This window comes from Chlorocebus sabaeus, chromosome 23, assembly GCF_047675955.1.
Source record: "Chlorocebus sabaeus isolate Y175 chromosome 23, mChlSab1.0.hap1, whole genome shotgun sequence".
Classification (NCBI taxonomy): domain Eukaryota; kingdom Metazoa; phylum Chordata; class Mammalia; order Primates; family Cercopithecidae; genus Chlorocebus; species Chlorocebus sabaeus.
In genome coordinates, this window is record NC_132926.1 from 43208377 (window position 1) to 43235594 (window position 27218).

Genomic DNA, 27218 nt, shown 5'->3' on the forward strand with positions numbered 1-27218 from the left:
GATTTTATGCTGAAAATTATGAAATACTGATGAAGTAAATCACAGAAGATCTAAGTAAGTGGACGGATCTACTAAGTTCATTAATGGGTTGGAAGACTCAACGTTGTTAATGATGTTGGTCTTCACTAAATTGATCTCTAGATTCAATGGAATCCCAGCAGGAATTGTTTAGGTATCAGGAGTCTTATTTGAAAACTTACATGGAAATGCAAAGGAACAAGAATAAGAATAGCTAAAACAATTTTGAAAAACAAGAACCAAGTTGGAGGGCTAACACTTGCTGATTTTAAGATATAAACCTATAATAACACAGTGTGGTATTGGCCAGACCCACACAGATACAGTTAATTGGTTTCTGACAAACATGCAAAGGCAGTTCAGTGGAGAAAAGATTGTCTTTTCAATAAAGGGTGCTGCTGTCATTGGACAGCTTTTTTTTTTTTGAGTCTCGCTGTGTCACCCAGGCTAGAGTGCAGTGGTGCAATCTTGGCTCACTGCAACCTCTGCCTCCCAGACTCAAGTAATCCTCCTGTCTCAGCCTCCCAAGTAGCTGGGACTACAGACATCAAATCTTTTTGCCTAATTTTTTGATGGGTTGACTGTTTTCTTACTAATTAATTTTGAGGGTTCTGTTCATTTTCTGGATACAAGTCCTTTGTCAGATATGTGATTTACAAATATGTTCTCCGTGTTTGTAAGTTTTTATTCTTTTAACAATTTCTTTCACAGAGGTTTTTTACTTTGATGAAGTCCAATTTATCAATTTTTAAATTTTATGAATGGTGACTTTGATGTTGTCTCTAAGAACTCTGCCTAACTCCAAAGTCACAAAGATTTCTCTTTTGTCGTCTTATAAGAGTTTTTTATACTTTTACATTTAGGTCTCCGATTTTGAGTTAAATTTTGTATAAGATGTGAGGTACTGTAAATTGGTCAAGGCTCATTATAAAAAATATGGATGTTGAGGTCGGGCGTGGTGGCTTACGCCTGTAATCCCAACAATTTGGGAGACCAAGGTGGGTGGATCACCTGAGGTCAGGAGTTCCAGACCAGCCTGGCTAACATGACAAAAACCTGTTTCTACTAAAAATACAAAATAAATAAATATATATATAAGCCGGGCGTGGCGGTGGGTACCTGTAATCCCAGCTACTTGGGAGGCTGAGGCAGGAGAATCACTGAACCTGGGAGGCGGAGGTTGCAGTGAGCTGAGATCGCGCCATTGCACTCCAGCCTGGGCAACAGAGTGAGACTCTGTCTCAAAAAAAAAAGCAAGTATCAGTGTTCATGTGAAAACCTGTGTGTCAATGCTTATATAAACTTTATTTGCAAAAAATAAAAAACTGGAAACAACTCAAATGTCTCTTATCTGGGGGATGGATAAACTGTGCTGCGCCCTTACAACAGAATACGACTGCGGTAAGGAGTGAGCCACCGAGGCACACAGCAGTCTGCGTGCATTTTGAAGCCGCACTGATTGAAATGCACTGCGCCATATGCAGCCAGACCCAAAAGACCACGTACTGTATTACTCCACTTAGGTACATCCTGGAAAAGGGAAAATGATAGGGAAGGGTGTTGCCAGGACTTAGGATTGGGGAATGTTTTGATGATACTGGGATAGCACAGGGGAATCCTGGGGGAAGGGTGGTGGAACTGTTCCATCTTCCTTGGTGGTTTGACTGCGTTTGTCAAAACTCATGGAATTACACACCAGAAAGAGCAGATTTCACTATGTGTGAATTTTCACCTAAGTTATTATAACAGCTCATCCTTTTGTAATGACATTTTACCACAATCGGTCCTATCGTCTGGGTGGTAGAAGGACACATCACGGCATGCTCCTGGGCTTCCCTGTCCAACTTTGCGTTTTAGCACTGCCAGCCCGTTGCTCGAAATCTGATGTGGTGGGAGCACTTACCCATGGAAATTGGGAAACGCTACAGATCAAAGGTGAATTTGTTTTGTTGACTGTCGAGACTTAAAGTAATAAAGAAAATGTTAATAATGCCAATTAAATGTAAATGTGTCATCTATAGCAGTTACATCATCAGTAGCACAAAAAGATGGAAGAAATTGTCAAAGTATTTAACAACTATTATCTGACTCAGCAAAGAAATCACTCACTGTCAAAGTGAAAGTCCAACATAGGTTTTTGTTACTTCACTTTCATTTATTCCTTAAGGTAAACACAAATATCAAGCAGCATTCTTGTCGGAACTAGTCTCATTTATCAGTTACAGCCATAGGTTGGCTGTGGATGCAAGAGTCTGGCAAAAATCAATGAAAGCCTTCTGTGGGAATCAGCTGGCTGGCTGGGCTTCTCAGTTAGAGTCCTGTGCGTCTCCTTTTGTGAACGGTGTGCTGCAATTCCTTTATAGCGGTCCAGTGTGTTCTAAATGCACAAACGTGCGTCTGTTCGCATCCTCCCCGGCCTGGCCCTGGAGAGCCGGTGGCTCAACATTGACCAGCAAGCCCCTGCTGGGCGTCACTGAACATGGAGGATCCAGATGGGAGCACTGGAGCAACTCAACGTCAGGGGCCATGAGGAGAAGGAGCTGGTAAAGGAGATGAGGGACACACATTGGTGAAGGGCAGGGAACCGTGGGAATCTAGAGAAGGTGTGACAGGAAGGGAGTGGACACTGGCATCACCATTACTCAGAGGGCTCAGGAGGGATGGCCCAAAGCTGGGGGCCCTCGAGGAAGTCTCGAAGCCGGGTGGCGGAACCGGCCACTTGCCGCCATGTGACTTCACCTCCCCAGGTCACTTCCTCAGCTGTGCAGCTGGAGGTGCAGCAATGGCCCTGACACCTTCGGTTGCACAGACGAAATGGGGTGACGAGGGTAAAGGCTAGACACGGGCTCTGAAGTGCCCAGCACATGGCAGCTCCTTCTCTCTTGCTTCCGTGGGGGAGGTGGCCTTGTCCTGGGAGGAGGGTGGGAGAGGTTGGGGCTGGAAGCTGTGAGGATGAAGGCTGCAGAGTGAACTGTGTTCTTTGAAGGTGTTGCACAGGAGCCACGGGAACCCCTGCAGGACACTGAGCAGGCGGGGACCAGAACAGAGCCATCCTGGGAGAGGCGTGGGTGCCACTAGCCACAGGAGAGCAGGAGCTGTGTGCTGAGTGCAGGGAGTAGGGAGCAGGTCTGAGGGGCCACCAAGGCACGGTGACAGGCTCGGGAGACACAGTGGGGTGGAGGGATCTGGGACTCGGCTTTGGTCCTTGGCTCTGCTCCCCCAACCTTCCTCTGGAGAGGCATCAACAGGACTGCTGAGAGCAGGGGCCCATCCTGGATGAGCAATCTCCGGATGCAGAGGGGAGGCAGTCCCCTTTGCAGATGGCACAGGGGCAGGAGTGAGCACACTGGAGGCTGCAGGAGGCCCCAAAGGCCCCGCACGCAGAGGCAGGTCCCCTCCTGCTTGGCCCAGCTCTGTCGTGGTCTGTGAGGTGAGAGGAGGGGTCAGGACCTTGGGACAGGACTCTGCACCTCAGACTTGGCTCTCCAGGCCCCTAGCACCTTCTCATTTGCCAGCGTTTTTTGACGGGTTGGTTTAAATCAATAATGGTCCTCATTGGTCAACTACTGTCTATCGAGCACATGCCAGGCCCTGTGCCTCTGAGGAGGATGAGCAGAGCCAACACTGGCTGTTTCCCAAAGGTCAGTCCAGTGAGGGCTGCTTTCTCATTGTGGCACAAGGCAAGACTTTAAGAGATACATAAACAGATGGTCTTTTTTTGTTTTGCTTTTTAAGAGACAAGGTTTTGCCATGTTGCCCAGGCAGGTCCCGAACTCCTGGGCTCAAGCGATCCTCCCACCTCAGCCTTCCCAAGTGCTGGGTCTACAGGCATGAGCCACCACACTTGGCCTGTTGGAGTCCTTTTTGATAAGGTGACTTGATGAGACAGGAAGGAAATGCTAAAGCCAGCACAGGGTGTCCTAGGGGCAAGTGCATTCCAGGCCAGGAACCATAGGTGTGAAGGCTGAGGCAGGATGTGCTCAGCATGTTCAAGAACTTCAGGGACACCAGGGACAGATGCAGGATGGCAGAGAATGGTGAGAGAAGAGGCCAAAGCCGGCAAGAGGCCTTTAGGACTCTGGCTTTTACCGAGGGACATGGAAGCCGCTGGAAGGTCTGAGGTCGGAATGACCTGAGCTAATACAGGGACTACTTGGCTGTGGCAGACACTGGCAGGGAGGGTGGCTGTGGCCACCCACCGCCGGGCACTGGCAACCTCGTCCTTTCCTTCCACAGTGGACCAGCCTTGGTCTGTGTGACCTGCAGAATACAGACGTGATGGGGAATCACTCTCCATATTAGGTTTTAAGGGAACACCGTGGCTTCCATCTGGCCGCCGCTCGCAGATCACTGCTCTGGGGAAGCCAGCTACCACCAAGCTATGAGCTGCCTGTGGCGTGGAACGCGCCGTGCGGCGTGGAACTGAGGCCTTCTGTCAATAGCCATGCAAGTGAGCCTGGAAGCAAATCCTCACCAGGTCAAGCCCTCAGAGATGGCAGCCTTAGCTGGCATCTTGGCCACTTCATGAGACCCCAAGTCAGAACCATCCAGCTGACCTGCTCCCAGATTCTTGACCTTCAGGAGCCATGCGAGGTCGCTTTAGCTGCAACTTGCTACACAGCAATAACAGCAGGATGGCTTAGGCCAGGCGGTGACAGGTAAATTATCCATATATTTTAAAGATCAGAATTTTGATTTCTTGTCACTAGAAGCCCATTGCACTATAGAACCACCTAAGAATTTTGATTTTTAGGCATTTGGCAAGAGGGAGGAGGGAAAGGGCAGTGACGTGGGGAAACCAGTATGGAGGATATGGGGATGGGCGGTGGGGAGTAGGTGGCAAGCAGTTTGGACAGGTCAAGTCTGAGATTCATTAGACATTCGAATGGAGCGTGAGGCGGCAGTCGGTTATAAAAGCCAGGCTCTGGGGAGAAGTCGGCATTTGGATGTCTTTACATGTGAGATTCTGCCTGAGCTCAGGAGGGTGGGCACAGACACAACCTCTCAGCCCCAGGAAAGGAGGAGGAGCCCCCAGTAAGGCAGGCAGAACCTGAGTGGGGTGTCCTGGAAGCCGAGTTAGCAGCGTTCAGGAGTCCTTCTCCTCCTCCTCCTCCCCGCCACGCCCCCCAGGCAGCTTGCATGAGGTCTGAAGACCACTGCCAGCTGCCCTGACGAGGGGAGGTGGAGGGAGCAAGGCGACAGCCGGTTGGAAGTGAGGATCATGGCGTTAAGGGGTTTTCATCTCGAAGGCCGCTATCATCATAGGTGTGTGTGTGCTGACAGGAAGGACACAGGAGAGGGGACATTTATAATGAAGACAGGGATGCCTCCGAGGTTGACATGAACCTCAAGGAATGGACATGTCAACTCCCAAGGTGGGGGTGCAGGGTGGGGCACTCAATAGGACAAGGGGCATGGCCCTCCCTGATGGGCTGGCATGAGCCGTGCAGCCTAGAGCCACAGTCTCCCTTCCGGGCATCCCCATCCTGGAAGAGAGGGACACCGAGAGGGCCCAGAGCACCACAGATGCTGTGAGCACTTGAAGGAAGAGATGACGACTTTGGCCTCTTGGATGTTGTGGTTTCATAGTGGACTTTATTGGGAAAAGTTAGTGTAAAAAACATTCAAAATTTGTAAAATTTATATAAGATGGTAACTTATGCCTTGTAGTTACAGTAATCACTATAGTAATCACAAATAAGGTAAAGTCTAAATTACTGCCTTAGCACACACTATTTTGTCAGGTTTTTCTGCTGCAAGCCCAAGGCGGGAAACACTGCAATTATTAGAAGTGAGCCCAGTGATGAATTTGCATTTGAAGCTGGAAGAAAGAGGAGAAAAGTGTGTTCTGATTACGACACTGTAGCCTAAAAAAAGCAACTTTATTAATGTCCTGCAGCAGCGTACATTAGTAATTGTAACCATGCATTTAAATTCTCATTTCATGTCATAAAGAGAGTAATCCGTTTTCTTCATGATACATTACGTTTTACTGAGTTTGTTCCTCTAAAGACCTTTCTGAGAACATTCCTTCTCCAGGGACTGCTTCCTGAGATGCCCAGGTTGCTTACCACAGGTCATCTTTGGTCATTTAAAAGCAGTCAAGCTGTCTGGACTGCACCCTCTCAACTGAGGTTGAGCCAAATTCCCTTCTCTCAAACCCTAATGCTGCCCTCACTAAGAGAATGGGCATCTCGGCTTGCTCAGAGCATTACTAACAAGCTAATGTGGGATTCTCTTTGGTTATGGAATTTTTACTTTTATTTAAGCATATAAAAAAATACAGCTAGAAGTAGGCTCCTGCATTCTAAAAGCATTTTTAATCAACTTAAACTATGTTCTTGGAAAATTCACCACCTGGACTGGTTCACAGTCTGCCCATTTCCCTGTGGAATCTGACATCAGTGTAGTATTTAGCAAATTCATTTGAGTGACAGTGACTGATCTTCAGGAGCCTCGAGGGGTGGGGGCAGCTGGCCTGGGCAGACTTAGATACTGTCCATGGCTTTGAACTCGCTGAGGGCCTGCACCGGGTTCACGTGCTTCTTCTGAGATGCCCGTTTAATCTTGGTCTGCGTCTCATCCTGTTTCTCTCTCTTCACCAAGGGCTTTTTCTCTGGTGCCTTCATCTTCCATGACACAGCAGGAAGGTTGAGGGAAGCCATACCCTGCGACTTTTGGTATTTGGTAGAGGCGACGTAGGATGCTTTCACTGTCTGCACCACAGCATTCATCAAGTTCTTGGCTGCCTGGATCAGGGACATGGCACTGTCCACCTACAAGGCAGACAAGGGTGGTGAGAAGCACAGGCCTGACCTCCAGCATCGTGGACACAGGTGGGCTGTGCCTGAAGGGGGGCCCCCTACTCCTCTGCAAGACCAGGGCCTGGGAAGGTGGCAGAGGATTGGGCAGCAGCCTGTTGCTGAGGAACACCCTCAACAGTTGCTCTTACCTAAATAGCCTGGAAGCGCCTGCCCTCAGACCCTTTGAAGAAGACATGAGGCAGCCTCGCCTTGCTCGCCCCCACCCCCCAGCAAGTGTTTATTCACTCAAAGCGGAAGCCACTGTGAGTGATCCCAGAGCTATAAGCACGTGGGGGAGGAGAAGCAGGAATCGAGACAGGGACGTTTATGGCAAAGCAGATGAGCAAATGGTCTCAATATGTTCAATATAAGAAGTGTTTCTTTTAAAGGAAATTTAATGGGATTAAAAGAAGCCACGGAGGCTCGGTGGACCCCAGTCCACTCAGCAAACCTCTTTTCCCTGCCCTAGGTGAGAAAGGCCTCAGAACTGTGACCTGATAAAAAGAAAGAGATGCTACCCAAGCGCTCTGAGGGGTGAAGGGCTTTCGAGAAAGCATCCTATCTATGTCTACTCTTAATTCCTCTCTGGGGGAAGAAAAGGAAGTTTTGTTTTGTTTTGAGACAGAGTCTTGCCCTGTCACCCAGACTGGAGTGCAGTGGTGCCATCTCGGCTCACTGCAACCTCTGTCTCCCAGGCTTAAGCAATTCTTGTGTCTCAGCCTCCCAAGTAGCTGGGACTTACAAGCACCTGCCACCACGCCTGGTCCCAAGGAAGATTTTTAAAAATTTGTTCCCAGTGAGTGGCCAGCAAAGGGGAGGAGGCCAGCCTTTCAGCCCTTGCAGTGGCCCACACGTGTCACAGTTCTACAGGGAACAGATGATGGACAGACCTTGGTCTCCGGAAGCTGGGACAGGGCTTGGGGTTTCTGCTCAGCACACTTTCCCAGGGCAGGTGTGTATGTGGATAGGAAGTGACTTTCGTTTCTGACAAGGGTCAGCACGTTCCCACTGGCCCTCTTTTTTCTCAGCTAATGCTTACCCCAGAGACAACGAGCTCCCCGCCGAGATTCTGCACCTCGGCCTTGACCTTGCTGCAGATGTTGAGCTGGTGGCAGTAGAGGGCGATGCGTTGCAGGTAGGCCAGCAGGTCCTGCTTGCAAGCCGAGTCCGGGCACTGAAGGGAGAGCACGCTTAGCACCGAGCACCCTGGCCTGGACCAAGCACCTCCCACCCCATGGGTGTTTCTTAAAGGTTCAGCGTGGCACTCACATGCTTCCTGTCCTCTTGCTGGAGCAAAATCACCCAATTACCTGAGGCAGTCACAGCCCTTGCCTACACTCTGCTTGGGGATGGAGGCAGGTGAGCTGATGGAAGTCGCTCATGGGACCCTGGCTGTGCTGCACGGCACTGGTTGTACAGCCAAGGCCTTCTGAGCCTCCCGCTGACTTCCCTCCTGTGACAGCAGGGAAACCACCCTGGCCAAGGATCCCCTTACCCCACATGGCAGGGTGGAGGCCTGTGCCCCTCAAGGTGAGAACAAGCCGGCTCAGCAAGTAGGAGCCTGGCTATGGAGAAAAGTCCAGATGTTTTGAGCTAAGTAAACAAATAGCTCTTCTGCTCCGAGGCACTTTGCGTTATTAAGGCCTGATGACAAAAGCCACTCACTGCAGGCTGAGGTGGAGGATAAATGAGTAAAGAAAGCAAGAAAAAAAAGCAGTCGGAGATGGTCAAGGAGAAAAGGGTGGCCCCTGCCCAGTTCCTGTCTCCCCCCATATCTCAGGGTTTTAGAGGCTCCCAGATTAGAACCAGCCTAGAAAGCTTTACCCAAAGGAAGAAACAGAGCACCTCTCAAGTGTTCATGGCAAGCAAAGTACACCACAGAGAGTGGTATGAACTGAAACCCTGCAGACCATACTGGAGATGAGCTGTATTCTAAGTAGTCATGGAAGCAGGGCAGCCATGTGATTTGCATTTTCAGATGACAGTATTGGCAGCTGGATGCAGAAGGAAGTGGAGAGAGGAAAGAATAGGAAATCAGGAGTAGCCGCAGTAGTCCAAGTGGCTATGGAGCTCTGCAGACAGGACAAGACTGGTTTGTGTTGAGATACATTTGGCTAATGGAAGCAACAGGCCCTATTACTGATTGTGTGGGAGTCAAGGATGCCTTTACAATCTTTGGCTTGAGTAAAGAGGGACGTCTCACACATCCTGTGGCCTAGATGAGGCTGAGAGTTTTGATACTTCAGGGAAGATGGTGGGGAGGTTTGTTAACTACAGAGAAAAACTATAACTGAGAAAGAACCTCTCTTGATCAGGCTTAAAACACCAAATGAAACGTATTGTACAATTTCCAGGTGATATGAACCATATTTTTGTACCTATCAGTGTGAGGGAATAGGGGGATGACGGCAGGCAGGATGACTAAGAGCCACAGTGCTGAGGATGAAGAAACCTGGCCCCATCTGGGCACACCAGCCTTCCACAGCACTGGCCACATGGCTTCCGGCTGTCCTCAGCCCCTGCCCAGAGAGGAGAGAGGGAACTGAGACATAACAGACAACAGCAGACGTTAATTTGGCTACAAGTGACGGAAGATTCCAGGACATCCACATCTGCTCTAGAGAATCCTTATGAATCTATGCTGGGATGAATAAGAACCATTTTTAGAGATGGGTGGCAAAAGTGCTGTGGCCCATGAAACTTACCCTGAATGGACCAGGCTGGGCTGCCTGAGTCCCAGAAGGAGCTTGGAGACCCACCTGGCAGGTCTGTCACTTACGTGATTTGCGATGGTGCGGCCAAGCCTGTCCATCCTGGATCCTGCCTCAGCAATTTTCTTGGCAGCACTGATGACATCTGATGTATTTTTGAGTGGTCCTTTACCTCTGAGAAGAGAGAACAAGGATCATTGTATGTGAAGCCCCTCACAGTTGGAGATGAGTAGAAAACAGATGTCCACAAAGCCCCATGGCCTAGGCTGTCTAAGCTGCTGTGCCGGTGACCTGTGGAGAAGAAAGTGGCCCCTGTGCAGCCTGGTGGGGCCAGGGTGCTGCTCACCGGGTAAAGTCAGTCATCTCCATCATAATCATGCACATCTGCTTGGCCAGCACAATGATGTCATTGCCACTGTCATCCCATTTGGACACTTCAGCATCCAGCTTGCTCTTTTCTTCCTGGAAGCTGGCCACCTGTTCCGCAATCTTCGCTTTTTGCTCCTGGGGAAGCTGAGCCATGATCGCCTGTGATCAGAAGCACAAAGAGCTCTTACATAAAAAGAATATGAAGTTCTCAGAGTGCATTAGCCAAGAATATTTCCAACAGGCAATCTATGGCATAGGTAGGATAATGCTTTAACAGATTTCATTTTGCCTAAAGGGCTATTTCTCTCATTTTTTGCAGGCACTTACAGCAGCCTGAATTTCCGACCCACTTTCGAGCACAAGTTTTAGTGTGGAAGCAAACAGCGAGGGGTGGAAGGCTAATGCGGAAGCTTTGGTATCACAACTATGCAGGGACAGAACCTGCTTTTTAATTCTTTAATATAAGACAAGAAATGAGAGAAAGGGTTGATGAAAGTGTGGAACCCTTTCCCTGGTGGGCCCTGGTGGACATTTCCAGCTATTCAAGGTGAACTGAAAGTGGCTTTAGAATGTACACCTGAAGAAAGAGGGCTGAGCACTAAGGACATACTCGAGCAGCACCTGGAGGCCTGCTGCCCACCTCCAGCCCGCAGACCTGCGGCTGAAGCTCCTCCCTCTCAGCTTCCCAAGTGCTCATGACGGAGCAGGACATAAGGCAGCGATGTGCTCGCTATTCACGACAGATTTCCAAGGAGTGAAATCAAAGACTCCTTAGAAATATTTCTTGGCATCCTCCCCAAAACATAAATGCTATTGATTGAAGATTTAATGACTCAAATGAATGCAATGGCTCTGACTGGCTTTCTTGAATGTACCACTGTTATTTTTTTAAACCCATGAATAATTAAATAGTTCATACCCATGGTATCATTGACATGGCCAAAGGCAGCAATCTTTTTCAAATTTCACGATCATTTCAACAAACACTGCATTGACTAAATTTCAGCCCTTTCCTGACCCAGGGCTCTATCATAAACCAAAGCCCCAGGGCACTGCAGAGGAGGCCCAGGACCTGGTCTGTCTCTAGCTGAGGAGGCTGCAAGTGACTAGCAGGTGCCACAACTTAGTTTAACTTCAGTCTACTGCCAGAGAGAGAGAAATGGTGTTCTGAATACTGAGGGTGTTTTCCTGGAAACGAGAAAGGGGACAGGGAAGGTGGCAGCACAAGCTGAACTGCCCCACGGAGCGCTTCCTTACCCGGGCACTCTGGCCAGCTATCAGCTGATCATCTTCTGTCTGGACGCTTGTCCTACTTCTGACATCGAAATCTTCTGTCTCAAAGTCAGAATCATCCAACTCCTCAGGGGTCTGCCACCAAAACAGAGATCACAAGTCAGACACATCTCTGGGTCACAGGCCACCAGCCCCCAGCCACCCTGAGCCTCTTGGCCAGGTGCACGGAGGCCCAGAATTCTGGATTTTAATGTGCAGTGTTCTGAACAGTATGATGAATAAAGTCAAAATCACTCAGCATTTGTCTCGAGCCTCTGCTTCACTGCTGCACATGCTGGGCTGCCTGGCCCACAGCAGGCCTGCGCTGGCTTCACTGCTGCACGCGCTGGGCTGCCTGGCCCACAGCAGGCCTGCGCTGGCTTCACTGTGTGTAGGGCTCAATGGCTATCACTGAGTCAATTCACTATTTCTTTATAAGACATAAGGTTGTTTTTTTTCCTTTGAGACAGAGTCTCGCTCTGTCACCCAGGCTGGAGTGCAGTGGCGTGATCTTGGAATCAATGCAACCTCCATCTCCCGGGTTCAAGTGATTCACCTGCCTTAGCCTCCGAGTGGCTGGGATTAGAGGCAACACGCCACCACGCCCAGCTAATTTTTGTATTTTTAGTAGAGATGGGGTTCCACCATGCTGGCCAGGCTGCTCTTGAACTTCTGACCTCAGGTGATCCACCCCTGCTGTGGGCTCCCAAAATGCTGGGTGGGATTACAGGCATGAACCACCGTGCCCAGCGACATAAGGTTTTTACTTCTAATTTACTTCCCCAACACCTGTACTTTAAGACAAAGATGAGAACTGTCCTGGGTAGAAAAGGTACTGACTTAAAAATAGAGGTGTTTTGTATAGTATTAAGCAGATTTGTTTAACTTTCCTACTTTATGACAAAAAGAAAATTAAATAACTGAGCCTTCTGTTAGGGTACCAAGGCTGCTTGGAGGAGTAAAAATAAGCAATTTTAAAGTATTCTTTTGACTTTCATCAAAAGAAAAGAGGGGAGAATATGACAGGTAAGGGCTGAATAAATACCCAAGGGACTGATTACTGGTCCTAGCTCTTTGCTTTAATTATGAAATAAAATTCTTATTTTGTACCACCTACCAGCCTCTCATGATTAGCTACTGACTTGAAACATAATGTTGTCCTCTGGCAGTTATCAGTAAGGGGGCAGCAGGCAGAACAGCTGGGGTTGGCGCTCAGCCCAGCCGGCTGGCCTGTGACAGGAGGGCAGTGAGGCGAGTCCCTCATCTGTACCAGGACCTAGTCCAAGCGCAGCCCAAGGACTTGCTGTGAGGTTCAAACAAGAAGATATGCAAGAAACATTCCGGAGCCCCCAAGAGCGTGCTGCGCAAAGGCTGGGCCTATCCCTTGATGAGGTGAGAAGAGTGGATGCTCACTCAGGTGGCACCAGACAGCATGTCCGCGTGAGGTCCTGGAGGCCGACAGACTTGGTGACACAAAACACAATGCCAGCACTGACGGTTTTAACGCTGCAGTCACACATGCCTTCGGGACTGGCATGCAATCAGTTAAGGGGCTTTTCAAAGGACCACCTCCTAACATCATCTCTGCCTTCCCAGGACCCCATCGCAGACCCAAGAACCGTTCTTGCCAAGAAAACCAAATGAATTCATTCATTCATTCATTCATTCATTCTCTCTCTGCCAAGCATTCTGGGCCCTAAAGATACAAAGTGACAGATAGATAAAAATTCCTCTCATGCATATTCTAATAGAAGAAATGGCAACAAAGTAAGCAAATGAATTATATGACACATCAAAAGTGACCAGTGTATAAAGAAAGCAGAGAGGAATAAAGCGAGATTTTAACTCCATATGGGTGTTTGGAAAAGTCTGATGAGAAGGTGCTCTCAAGGAGGGGGAAGGCGGGGCGGGCAGTAGCATTGAGGCTGTGGGGAAGGGGCGTTGGCCCAGGGAACTGTGTGAATAGCAAGGAGGCCACAGAAGGGGGACTTAGCTCATTGCCCCTATGTCACCGGCTTGCCTGGAACCCCATGAGCACAAGGGGAGATCAGCAGGAGATGAGGTTGGAGAAGCGACAGGTTCTAGTCCTAGAAAGCCTTGTAGGCCAGCATAAAGAATGACGTGGCTGCCTGTGGAGAGGATGGCACAGAGGATAACATGATCTGACTGAAGCTTAGAGAAATCGCTCTGGCTGCCCTGTGGCTCATGAGACTGTAGGCACCCAGGATGGGAACGGGCAACCAGCTGAGTGGCACCTGCATGAACCCGGGTGAGAGGTGCTGGTGGCTTGGACGAGGGTGAGAACATGTTCAGGTTCTCTACTGTGAAGGGAGAGCCAAAAGAATTCACAGATAAAGCAGATGTGAGGTATAGGACAAAAGGGAAATAAAAGATCCGAGGTCTGCGCATGAGCAAGGGAAGACGGAGTCACTATCAACATATGCTGCCTGGGTGGAGCAAGTGAGAGGGAGGAGGCAAGGTGCACAAGCAAGTGTGGAACTCCTGAGTCGGCCTCTAGACAGGACTCTGAAGAGGCCAAGGACTTCCCAGCAGGCCACACCCATGTTTCACAGGCTGAGGAGATGGGGAGAAACCAGCCAAGGAGACTGAGAAGGGGTGTGGGTCAAGAGATTTTTTTCCCCTTAAAAATGGGAGAAATCATCATAGGCTTGGGGAAAGGTACAGAATGCAGGGGGTGAAGAAGCTGGGACCCCGGTACAAGGACATGCAAGGGACGGCCTCGGCCAGAAGCACCAACAGCGATGCCCACAGTCCTAGGAGGAAGGCAGAGCACACGGGCATGGATGCAGCGGGGTGGCCGTACTAACTGCCTCAGTATCCTCCATGAAATCGGCAAGAGGACCAAATAGGACAGGGGCACAGGTGTGGGTGGGTGGACGGGCACCTGTTGCAGGGCAGCAAGGGCCCACAAATGGCCGCGGCCATCTGCACTGTGCTCAGGAGAGCAGGATCTTGCTAAGACTGCACCTTGCAAGGCAAGTGTAAGGAAACAGCAGGGCAGAGGAGTGAGAATATTCAACTATGGACTCAAAGCTGAAAAAAGACTGAACCAAGGACACAAGGGGCTGAGTGAGTGTCAAACGGGGAGGACCAACGGACTGAAGACCCCACAGTGGACTCAAAGGCTCGCTGGGAGTTGCAGGACTCAAGGGCGCAACCTCAACAATAGAACCGGGCTGCTGGGGATGACAAAGACAATGGCAAGCAGTGACCAAAGCTGAGGTACGGCTATGGCCACGAGGCTGAGGTGGAGGAGGACAAGACATCAAGAAACTGAGACGCCCAGGGGCTGGAAGGATAATCCTTTTTTTTTTTTTAAATTTATTTATTATTATACTTTAAGTTGTAGGGTACATGTGCACAACATGCAGGTTTGTTACATATGTATACTTGTGCCATGTTGGTGTGCTGCACCCATCAACTTGTCATTTACATCAGGTATAACTCCCAATGCAATCCCTCCCCCCTCCCCCCTGGAAGGATAATTCTTGAATGAAGACAGGAATAGTGTCAGAGAGCAGGACGGTAAGCTGGGAGCTCAACCACAGATGCTGCAGAGGCCCGTTTCTCCTCTGCCCTTGCTACAGGCCCTCCAGGCATTCTGGCTATGGGGAAAGGGGCTCAGCACTTGGCCATGAGTCTAGGAGCATCACCTGGGGCCGCTTCTCCCCCCAACACCCTGGGGTTCCATCATCCTGTCTGCCTGCAGCCCCTCCGAAGAGAGGGGCACTCCATGTGAACAGTAACTTGAATCTGCATTACGAAAAGACTTCCTTCTCTGATACTAGCTTGAGAACCATTATTTTCTATAATTTCCTGCCTAACTCAAACTGAAGCCTCATGTTGTAGAGACTGTTTATCCTAAATTAATCGTCAACTCAGGCTAGCTCCTCTTCTTGGCCCAAGTTTGGGCTCTAACTTGCAACTAACAGTCATTTTAGACAACATAATTAAATATATCTCATTCTAACAGCTTTTAGATTCATGGTTTTAATATACTGCTACTGCATCTGCCGAGTTCTAGAATGACGCATTGCTCAAGTTTAGCAAATGATAAGAAAGAAGCTGTTAAGACGTCTGAAATGCAGTTACTCACCCTTATCATCAGCACTGCTTTCCTGATGTCCCGGATGCCATCATATACCAGGCGGGAGGCATCGATAAACTCATTCTCATCCATTGGCTGGGCAGGGTCCGAGCTGAGGGCTTCCACGGCCGCCTCTACTTGCTCAGTAAAACGTGGCATGACTGTGGAGAAAGAGGCACAGCAGATGTCCTGGTACGCAGGCAGCGTCATTCCCCTGACCCTCCCTGAATCACTCAGCTAGACAGAAAGAGGTGAGGCTTATGATGAAGAGCCTCTGCTTCTACCTATGTGAGGAGTATTTATGGGTGAAATAAATGCAGTATTTTACAACAACTCAAATCATCTTTTTCTCTGCAACAGAGGGATTGGATGGTTGAGAACTTGGAAGTGAGACTAACTTGAAGCCTTGCTTAAGAATGGGACCTACCTTAATTTAGTCTTTACTCACTAATAAGAGATTAAACTCAGAAATTCATCTTAAATAGTGTGTTTAGAATTAGTCCCATGATTACTCATGAGATACACATGAAGAAAATACACTTGTGAGGCCTGAATTTGGCTATGACCAACTTCTCAGGAGCCCAATGTGCCATGAGACCAAATCTGAGTTCCTGACTCCTCCTTCCTCACCACAGGGCTGGGCTAATCGGGTGGCCTGCCCTACTCAGATTGCGGTGTGTGCGAGCACTGAAAAGCTAGAGTTCCCATACCTGTGTTGGAGAGAAGCTTAGTGGCTTCCAGAACCTTCTCAGTGTAGACTCCTGGCTCATAGTTGTCCATCTCTGAGGTGACTACGTGAATGACCCGGGCTGCCCGGCCTCGAATTGCACCAGCTGTGCGGTCCAGGCCATCCACATCCTTCTCCTGGAGAGCAATGACACATTTGTTCACATCTTCCAAAATGTGATTCTCTGGAGAACAAGCAAAAAGCTGAATGAGGAAGGAGGCCTTCTATGAGAAGGTGGCAACTGTAAGCTGGCATCTATCATTTATTGTTTGCTTGGTGCCAGCCACAATGTTGAAAGCTTTACATATATTTCATTGGAGAGACCAGTGACTAGTGACAGAGACAGAAACTAAACCTGTTATCACCCTCAAGAATAACAATCTTCATTCCAGGCTTTAAAAATAAAACAAAATAAAACAAAAAACAGGAGACATGCCCATCTTTGAGACACAGTTGTTCTGTAAGCCTGGCAGAAAATCACAGAAGCATCAATAACTTCTCTTCCTCTAGCTTCACTGACCCTGTGTCCCAAATAAAGGAAAGGCTAAATTAGAACAAAAGTCCACTGTCCCCTCTCCCTCTCCTTCCAGGAGATGCTGATGATATTCAGACAATCTACCAAGAAGCCAGTACAGCCCAGGGATAGGAGAAGGTGCTGGAAAGCAGGTTGAAGCCTCCTCTAGAGAAGCCTGAGGCATGAGATGAACTATTTAATAACCCTCTTCATGGTACACAGATGGGCTTATTGTGATTATTTGAAGGGTCCCTAGAGGTGAAAACCCCTGACTCCTATGAAGCTGATGGGTGGCTCCTAACAGTCACACAGCTGAATTTGGGCAAAACACCAAAACTATTTTTCCTCAAAGGAAAAAGCCTGACACTATACATTTTTAGGAACCCCACCACAAAGGGTTTGCTCAAACTCATCTATAATAACAACGTGGAAGCAAACCAAGAGAAGAGTGGATAAGTGAATTATGGGAACTATGCAGCCATTAAAGTGCAGATCTGGAGGCTGAGGCAGGAGGATGGCTTGAACCCAGGAGGCAGAGGTTGCAGTGAGCCGAGATTACGCCACTGCACTCCAGCCTGGGCAACAGAGTGAGACTCCGTCTCAAAAACAAAAACCAAAACAAACAAAAAATACCTTTCCAGAGAAGGCCAGGAAATAGTAAGAATTCTTATTAGAGAAGGGAAAACTAGATTACTGCAATATAGTTAAGACCATATTTTGGTCTCTATTAATTACAGATTATGAGACTTGCCAGGGTTTATACCAATGAACTAATGAAAGAGTAAACATATTAAACTTCTAACATAAACAGATTTTAAGAGGGATATTTAAACCAATTACAAGAATAGATGGATTTGGAGCCCATCACAAGCATTTTTGAAGTATATAAACTCTAATAATTCAAACTAAAAAATGTGCTGAGCAGGCCGACCATACAAGGTCTTGGGTTAAAAATTGTTGCTTTTACTGGATCTAACACGATACCATTAAGATGAAACTTGCATTGCTAAGGAAAAGAAAGGAATAAAATGGAAAGAAAGCGTGTTGATAACAAAACTAAGAACCAATATTTTCTCATATCATTGATTTTAAGACTCATCCCTGTTTCAGAATCAATGAAGTATGGCATTCCTTTCCATTCATTAAACAAAGTGACCCAAACTTCTACCAAGGATTTTTTAACCTTTGTCTAGATACCTCTATGGTTTTTTTTTTTTTTTTTTTTAAATCCATCTAGACTTTCTTGAATTCATCCTGGCCTTCTTCTAGATGAACCTAAACCAGGAAAGGGTATGCCATTTTTTAGAGTAACATTCCCCACTTCAGGAAGCTGAACAAAGTAATATTCTCTACCCTCATGGAACACTTGTCTCTAGGAAAGCCCCAACCTCGCTGAGGCTGCCGCCCAGGACAGAGCACCCAGCCTCCTCTCCACAACTGAACCTGATGGGGGGAGGTGCGAGTCCACTGTTTAACGGAGGGGGACAGGCTGTGCCCACACTAACGGAAACCATAAATCATTTTAGCTAAGGAAACAGCATAGGTCCACTATGAGTAGATACACAAATCTGTACCCATGAACAGCTGTCCAATACATGATTTATAGGTGTGCTTCTAATAGAAAAAAATCATACACACACACACACAACAGTCCATATAAAATATGGACAACTATATGTAAATGAATATAAAAGGAACTATATTATGGACACTATTGTATCTTTTTCACTTGAAAACCTTTCTAGGGGCCGGGCGCGGTGGCTCAAGCCTGTAATCCCAGCACTTTGGGAGGCTGAGACGGGTGGATCACGAGGTCAGGAGATCGAGACCATCCTGGCTAACACAGTGAAACCCTGTCTCTACTAAAAAATACAAAAAAAATAGCCGGGCGAGGTGGCGGGCGCCTATAGTCCCAGCTACTCGGGAGGCTGAGGCAGGACAATGGCGAAAACCCGGGAGGCGGAGCTTGCAGTGAGCTGAGATCCGGCCACTGCACTCCAGCCTGGGTGACAGAGCGAGACTCCGTCTCCAAAAAAAAAAAAAAAAAAGAAAACCTTTCTAGGTCTGGCCCTACAGATCTACCTCATCCATTTTAATGGCTGCATAGTACCCTACTGAAGAGATGGAGGGGCTATAATTCACTTATTCAATCTTCCCTTAGACATTCTGGTTGAAGAAAACATCCCTATACAGGTATTTTGGCAAACATTTGTGACACTCCCCTAGAGAAAATGTCTAGCAATGAGATCGCTGAGTTAAAAGGTATATATGTTTAAAGTATGGTACCTAATTGCCCTCCAGGAACGATGCCAACTGGCATTCTCCATAAGAGATGTCAGAACTTCAGTCTACAATGTGTAGCAATAGAGCCTCTTCTTTGTACCCTCTGCCCTGGGTATCTTTATAGCATGCAGCGTATGCAGGGCTGCTGCACACAAAGAAAATGAAAACGATGTTTCATACTTTATGTAGAGGACTTACCCTGTGACATGAACTATTCTGAGGGCTTGCCATGTAAACTCTATGTAGTAGGCTTAAAAAGGAAAAAAAGATCACCAGCCGGGTGATTTCTGATTACATGGTGGCTCATGCCTGTAATCCCAGCACTTTGGGAGGCTGAGGCGGGCAGATCACGAGGTCAGGAGATCGGGACCATTCTGGCCAACATGGTGAAACCCCATCTCTACTGAAAATACAGAAATTAGGTGGGTGTGGTGGCATGTGCCTGTAATCCCAGCTACTCAGGAGGCTGAGGCAGGAGAATCGCTTGAACCCAGGAGGTGGAGACTGCAGTGAGCCAAGATCACGCCACTGCAGTCCAGCCTGGCAACAGAGTGAGACTCCGTCTCAAAAAAAAAAAAAAAATCACCACTAATCTAACTTCACCACTTCCTCCAAAGACAGAAACTCTGTCTATAGTTTAGCATTTCTGCTATTAAACACAAAACCAACATTTAGGTACAGTAATCTTTCTATTTAATGACCTCCCAATCAGACCAAATATTTTGGACACAATGACACTTAATGAAGGAGAGTGCAAATTACCACTCCAAGTGTTGCGCCAAAGCATTTAATGCATTATATTGTTTCTAAGAGCATTTACTAAAAAATTTAATAAACCCAATTACAGCTTCTCTAAACGATCACTTGCATCTTCAAAAAAAGGGAGCCAAAACTGCAACATGTAAGCAGAGTGAGAGAATGGAAATCAATAACATTTCCATGGAAAATGTTTATCAAATACAATCCAAGTGAAATTCAAAGAGTCTCTGTCACTTTGATGAATTTCAAACCACTCTCCTTAAGGGATTGGTCAATATAAATATATTCTTGGTTTGCTGAATGCTACCATTTTAAACCATCTCCAATATTTACAAGGCAGCATTTGGAATAGAACAGCTTGTGGGTGAGGAGACCCTACCCCTCCTCCCTGGAGGTATCATGCATATTCCTCTCTTTCTATGCAAGTGCGACTGTCACATTATTTGGCAATGACCAAAGTTCCCCTGCCCTACAGCCTCATAAAATGCTGGCATGGGGTCTTGGTGGCTGCACCAGGTTATACACAAGATGACTATTACTTTTTGAGCCACAAATCAGGACATGACTTGTTCTAAGTATGAGGGAATTTCTGGAACCAATGGGGCAGAATATCCAGAACAAAGGAGCTGAAGCCCTACTCCATAAATGATTTCCTCATGGACGGGTTCTCAGTGACTGGACAGCGCTATAGCCAATATCCAGGCCCCATGGAGTGTAAAAGAATTTGATGGTGGAAAATCACAAATGCAAATACTACATAAAACCTCTCACACTGTATCAAAGGGCCTCAAGCCCCAGGAGACGGCAGAAAACAAACACTCCAAGGAGTCAGGGTGCATCCCTGCTGTTCGTTTAGTAAAAGCTATGAAGCCCACCTACCTCAAAAGCCAGATCCTGTGCTGGGCACTTGCCAGGCAGCCCCCTAACTCAAAAACAAGCCCATCTCACTATGGGTCCACCAAAGCACCACCATGCTTTAAGACCAGGGGACATTGACAAATGAGGCAGGGTCAGGTCAGGGCCAAGATGTGGCTTCTCATCTAAATACTGCCCGTGACTGCTGCAGGTGACACTTGCCTAGGCTGTGTGTCAGGTGAGATGGAGAAGTATCTCTAGTCCCCCGAAATAAAAAGTGCTAAAGCTGGGCCGGATGCGGTGGCTCACACATGTAATCCCAGAACTTTGGGAGGCTGAGGCGGGTGGGTCACCTGAGGTCAGGAGTTTGAGACCAGCCTGGCCAACATGGTGAAACCTTGTCTCTACTAAAAATACAAAAAATTAGCAGGGCATGGTGGCAAGCACCTGTAATCCCAGCTACTCAGGAGGAGGGCTGAGGCAGGAGAATTGCTTGAACCACCAGGAGGCAGAGGTTGTGGTGAGCCGAGATCCCGCCATTGCACTCCAGTCGAGGCAACAAGAGCAAAACTCCATCTCAAAAAAAAAAAAAAAAAAAAAGGTGCTAAAGCTACCATGGGTAAGGTATGTATGTAAGAGTATAAAGGAGTCTGAATGCTGCAAATTAACTGGTCATTCCAGTAGAAACCTGCACAGGCATCTGCTTGTCTCCATCCTTTATCTATTCCCCCCAAAAAGCATATTGTATAAATCAGAGGAATTATGAAGAAAGGTCTTGCCCTATTAATGATTTAATTACTTAACATTCCTAAGCAAGGCTGTGACAGAACATCAGAAAAACACACCAGGTAGACTTCTAAAATTCAGATGCTCTAAAAACACCACCACCTTTGACTGAAAGAATTGTTCCATGATTTTATTTGCTAAATAGAAACTGTCTAAACTCCTTTCCATCAAATCAATCCCCTCTTATACTCTCATACATTTGCATAAAAACTGAACACACTCACCAGACAACACTGTATCTGTTAAAAGAATGTGATTTCTCTTTACCATTCTTTTATGTCATATGCCCTAAAGATACTGCCTAGAATCCACTAAATGCTGCTGCAGAATCCCTTTTCTTCACTGACTTGACGAATGGTGCATGAGGGACATTTGATGCTGTTACATTTTACTTTGCTATAAGGAGGACTGAGAATCCCTTGAGACCAAGCCTGAGACATACCCAACCTAATCTCAAAAAAGTAACTTAAGAATGTAGTATTTATCCGGAGGAGGGCTCTGCATTTAGATTTCAGAATTTGTTGTTTGCTTAAAAGTGTGCTGTGAAGGTGGAATGTTTTTCTCTAAACCGATGAAAAAGAATAATTCAGTACTTCATTGGGAAAAACAACAGAAGGCCAAGATTTCCCAAAAAAGCCATTGCTGCATTTTTGGCACCTGCAAAGATGTGCTTGCAAATGAGTTTTTTGTTTTAAAGTACCAACACCTGCAATTTGGCAGTCCTGCAGCAACATGGTTTACCCCCTACTTTTTGCAGTTTACAGATTGCCTGCTCCTCAGTTTCTCAAGTTAAGCCAAGACTACCCGTCCTAAGGAGAGAGTGCGAAGACAGGGAGGCACTGGTATGCAGAATACACAGTCACCCTTATATAGGTCACTGCTGGAGGGCTGCGCTGTGCATGTACTTAAGCCCCGCTTCTGCTTTGAGCCCTACTGCCACGTTCTAGACTGTGGTTCCCTGGGGTGACAGGCAGTTTCAGCCCTACAAAAACTTAGCCACTGATTCTGCCCACAGCCACTGGCCTCAGGAAGTCTGGCACTTTCAGAGAACAAGCCGTGCAGCAAAGGGCAACAGAGGCCCCCTTAAATGGAGAATGCATTTATAGTTACTCAACTCTAAGAAGATGGGATTGAAATTTATCTCTGTGCGATAAACACTGAATTGCATTTGACAGACATTTTCTATATGAATGCAATTTACTAAGTCATTACCAGTTTATGTTTATATAATGAAATCAACTGTTTTTGTGAGGTGAATTACCCAGATTTATTTTTTGCAAGTTCATAATTAAATGGCACTTAAATATTTCCTCTCTGTTTTCTATCTGTGCATCATGCAGACATTCTGTCTTTGGAAAAGTAGGCAGATAAACTATGACTGCGATCATCTCTGAGAGACAGAAGAGAGGCTTTCCAAGAAGGGAAGAAATTATTTTTAAAAAGAAACTAAAGGTGATGATGTTGAGAATCCCTTCTTCTCATAACAAATAACCAGTCTCCACCAAGACACAGATCAATGTTTTTTTCTAAACACAATGGCAGCAAGAGGGATGATGGATGGTCATAGTGTTCTACCGGCCCCAGTTGAAAGACCTCACTCTATACAAGCAGGGATAAGCCTTTGCCAGCCAGGTTTCTAATTCATGCTCCTAGGATTCAGACCAGCCCTATCAAGGGAAACATCTCCAACCCCAGCTACTTCCCAGTAGCTGAGAAGCTGTCACTTGAAAACCCTGTAGCTGATGGCTTTTTAAACATTAAAATGAAAATCAGCACAATATTATTGTTAGAATAATTTACCTGCCAAGACGTAGGAGTGTTTGCCCATTAATACAACTTAGACAAAAGTAATTATGAACATCTTCACATACTTCTCTGGGGAACCAGCTCATTACCTGAGACAGCCAAGAAGTCATCAATGGAAGTAATGTCATCGACAGCATCTGTGAGAACACGGACTTGTTTTTCCCACTGTTCTTTAAAAAGGTCCATGTTCTCTTGGGCCAGTTTACTCTGTGGTTTTGCTGCTAAAGCCAATGCAGCATTAATAACCTGCAAAAGATATTAAACTTCATTGTTTACTCTTTTTCAGAGTCATGGCTTTGCCTTACATGCATTTCACTAGGAGACATCACACCACATGCTCTATCCTAACTATCACAAAGACAGGGGAAGAGTGTTAAACTACAAGTTTTATATGGTGAGGTTGAAGTAATACATATTTTATTTGCAAACTATGGACAATGATAAAACAAACAAAAACAACTGTACTAGCTTCATTCATGGTGGCAAGTCTACCATTTTCAGTGACACTAAATTCTAGGCTTTTTACTCCTCATATAGACACACATATAGCCACATCAAAAAATACACAGTTAGAATTATATGCCACTTAAAATGGACTATCCTGATTCTTATTGTAAATACTTCTCCATATCATTAAATACATGTTTAAAACACTAAGTTTATTATTCTGTGTTATGGACACACTGTTATTCTCCTACTGTAGGATGTCTGGGTTGTTCTGGTTACTCACCACAAATATCTTGTGATGAAAATGTGGCATTTCAGGTTCTCGATACATTATCAAAATGTATTCATGAAAAATACATTGTATCTCAGCAGAAGTATTTTTCATTTTCTTTTTAATGGAAGGATATTTGACAAAAAAACTGCTCAAAAAATGTATAATCTATTAAGATTTAAAAATAATTTTAGGCCAGGTGCAGTGGCTCACACCTGTAATCTCAGCACTTTGGGAGGCCAAGGCAGTCAGATCACCTGAGGTCGGGAGTTCAAGACCAGCCTGACCAACATGGTGAAATCCCATCTCTACTAAAAAGACAAAATTGGCCAGATGTGGTGGCGCACGCCTGTAATCCCAGCTACTCAGGAGGCTGAGGCAGGAGAATCGCTTGAGCCCGAGAGGCGGAGGCTGTGGTGAGCAGAGATTACGCCATTGCACTCCAGCCTGGGCAACAAGAGTGAAACTCTCTCAAAAAAATAAATAAATAAAATTTAAAAAATAAATATTAATTTTAAAGCCTGGATAACATAGTGAGATGAGACCCCATCTCTACAAACAATAAAGAAAATGAGCTGGGCATGGTGGCACACACCTGTAGTCCCAGCTACTTGACAGGCCAAAGTGGGAACACTGCTTGAGCCCAGGAGGTCAAGGGTGCAGTGAGCTGTGATCCCACCACTGCACTCCAGCTTGGGCACACAGTGAGACTCCACTTCAAAAAGACAAGCTGGGCATGGTGACTCAAGCTTGTAATCCCAACACTTTGGGAGGCTGAGGCAGGAGGATTGCTTGAGCCCAGGAGTTCAAGACCAGCCTGGGCAAACATAGGAAGACTCTGTCTCCAAAAAAACCAAAAGACAAAAAACAGCTTTATTGAGATAAAATTCACCTATCTACAATTCACCCATTTAAAGGCCACAATTTCACTGGTTTTTTTAAAGTATATTTGCAGTTGTGCAACATTCACCACATTCAGTTTTAGAACATTTTCATCACTCCAAAAAGAAACCCCATCCATATCCCTTAGCAGCCATTTCCCATAACTCTCCTTACCCCTCCCTTTTTTTTTTGGCAACCACTAATTTACTTTCTATCTGTATGGATCTGTCTATTGTGGACATTTCAGATAAATGGAATCATGTAACATGTGGACTTTTGTAACTTGCTTTGTGTGTGTTTCTTTTTGAGACTGAGTCTTGCTCTGTCACCCAGGCTGGAATGCAGTGGCGTGATCTCAGCTCACTGCAACCTCCCCGCTCCCAGGCTCAAGTGATTCTTGTGTCTCAGCCTCCCAAGTAGCTGGGGTTACAGGTGTGCGCCACTATGCCAGGCAAATTTTTGTATTTTCAGTAGAGACGAGTTTTCACTATGCTGGCCACACTGGTCTCGAACTCCTGACCACCTCCCAAAGTGCTGGGATTACAGGCATGAGCCACTGCTCCCGGCCTAACATAATGTCTTAAAAGTTCATTGATGTGTAGCATGTACCAGTACTTTGCTCCTTTTTGTTGATGAATAAGATTCTGTTATATGACCACGCCACATTTTATTTAGCCATTCATTAGTTAATGAACATTTGAATTATTGCCACGCTGTTATGAATAATGTTGCTATGAACGCTCATACACGTTTCTATGTTTTTATTTCTCTGGGAATGGAGTAGAACTGCTGGGAAATATAGTAAACTTTGTGTTTAACCTTTTGAGAAGCTGCTTTACCTTTTTCCAAAGTGGCTGCACCATTTTACATCCCACCAGTGTGTATGAGGGCTACCATGCCCTACATCTTCACTAACACTTGTTATTTTCCCCCTTTTTGGTTAATTCTAGACATGCTAGTAGATCTGAAGTGATCACCCTGATGGCTGATGATGACAGGTATTGTTTCATATGCTTATTGTCCGTTTCTTTATATTCTTTGAAGAGATGTCTATTCAGATCCTTCAGCTGTATTCATTGAATAAGTGAATAATGAGAGTAGTATGAAAATGGGCTGAGAGAATGATTAGTAGGATTCTTAGGTGCAAGGTGCTTATGGGTTATTAGAAGTAAATGTGTTTATTTTATTTTTTTGAGATGGAGTCTCCCTCTGTCGCCCAGGCTGGAGTGCAGTGGTGTGATCTCGGCTCACTGCAACCTCCACCTCCCAGGTTCAAGTGATTCTCCTGCCTCAGCCTCCTAAGTAGCTGGGACTACAGGCGCATGCCACCACACCTGGCTAATTTTTTGTATTTTTAGTAGAGACAGGGTTTCACTATGTTAGCCAGGATGGTCTCGATCTCCTGACCTCGTGATCCGCCTGCCTCGGCCTCCCAAAATGCTAGCATTACAGGCATGAGCCACTGTGCCCAGCCCAGTAAATGTGTTTATAATCATGCAACTTGGGAAGGAGGCAAAGACAAGAGGAAAGTGCTGGACCTGGATGAGGCAGGAGTGTGGGGGCAGCCCTGAGTGGAGGAGTCTGGGGTGAGTTTTCAGATGCTTTGGATCATGGGTGTAATTCCCAATTTACTGGAGGGGTATTCAAGAATGTTATAACTTAGCCCTCAAAGGCTGGAGGTGATAACAGACTAAAGAAGACTCAGACCCACTAGATTGGTGCCGCTATTCCTCTTCTCTCCTAAACACTTAGAACTGGTAGATTATCAGACTATCAATTATAGATTCACAGGCATAGGGAACTGAGCCATCCCAGTTTATGAACTATTAATAGCCCAACACTTCCATAAGTGCCTGGGTTTAGGCAATAATTTGGAAGAAGAGATCCTTGTTTTGCTCACATGTTATGCTGGGGTCTCCCACATTTTCATCCAAGAGACTTATTCCTTCCTGCCATTCCTTATCCACTAGATGTGTTCACCATTGTAAGACCACTTTCTTCATTAATTAACTTATTAATTCAATAATGTATCCATGTATCAGAGTGGAGCTATGCACTGTAAGAATATCTGGCTAGTGAAAATGTTTCCTAAGAGAGCCAAGTAAACACGGGCAGGGAATTAATTATACGTTTTAAGTATTTTCCACTACAAAGGGAAATCTTTGTAATATATCACATACAGTATAATGAGGGGAAGCACCTTGCCTAAGGTTAATTTTCTCATTTTGATTACAGAATTGTGTACAAAAGACAGCTGATAATACTAAATACTCATTTCTGATTACTCTTACTAAATTTGGAATAGAAAGAGGTGTCCTGGCTGAGCACAGTGGCTCATGCCTATAACTCCAGCACTCTGGGAGGCTGAAGTGGGGAGATCGCCTAAACCCAGGAGGCCAAGGCTGCAGTAAGCCATGATCATGCCACTGCACTCCAGCCTGAGTAACAGTGAGACCCTCTGTCACTCTTTAAAAAAAAATATAGATATGTCCTTAACATACTACTTTAATCATCCAACACGACACTGAATTGTGAAACTTTTATAAAATCATTTACCTTAAAAAATCAAGCCGGGCGCGGTGGCTCAAGCCTGTAATCCCAGCACTT

The 27218-nt window shown here is 46.3% G+C and overlaps 1 protein-coding gene across 3 annotated transcripts in view; it reads right to left on the bottom strand.

Moving 5' to 3' along the window:
* Window positions 1-5591: 5591 nt before the first annotated feature.
* CTNNA1 (catenin alpha 1) overlaps window positions 5592-27218 on the bottom strand; it is a 176494-nt gene continuing 154867 nt past the window's right edge. For all 3 annotated transcript variants that reach the window (XM_008014554.3, XM_073010665.1, XM_038007356.2), the window contains exons 11-18: window positions 23101-23257; window positions 15992-16192; window positions 15291-15442; window positions 11159-11269; window positions 9879-10060; window positions 9601-9706; window positions 7861-7995; window positions 5592-6794 (exon numbers count right to left, since the gene is read on the bottom strand). In XM_008014554.3, the coding sequence (XP_008012745.1) occupies window positions 6507-6794; window positions 7861-7995; window positions 9601-9706; window positions 9879-10060; window positions 11159-11269; window positions 15291-15442; window positions 15992-16192; window positions 23101-23257 (1332 nt within the window). In that variant the 3' untranslated portion in view covers window positions 5592-6506. The remainder of the gene's footprint in view (window positions 6795-7860; window positions 7996-9600; window positions 9707-9878; window positions 10061-11158; window positions 11270-15290; window positions 15443-15991; window positions 16193-23100; window positions 23258-27218) is intronic.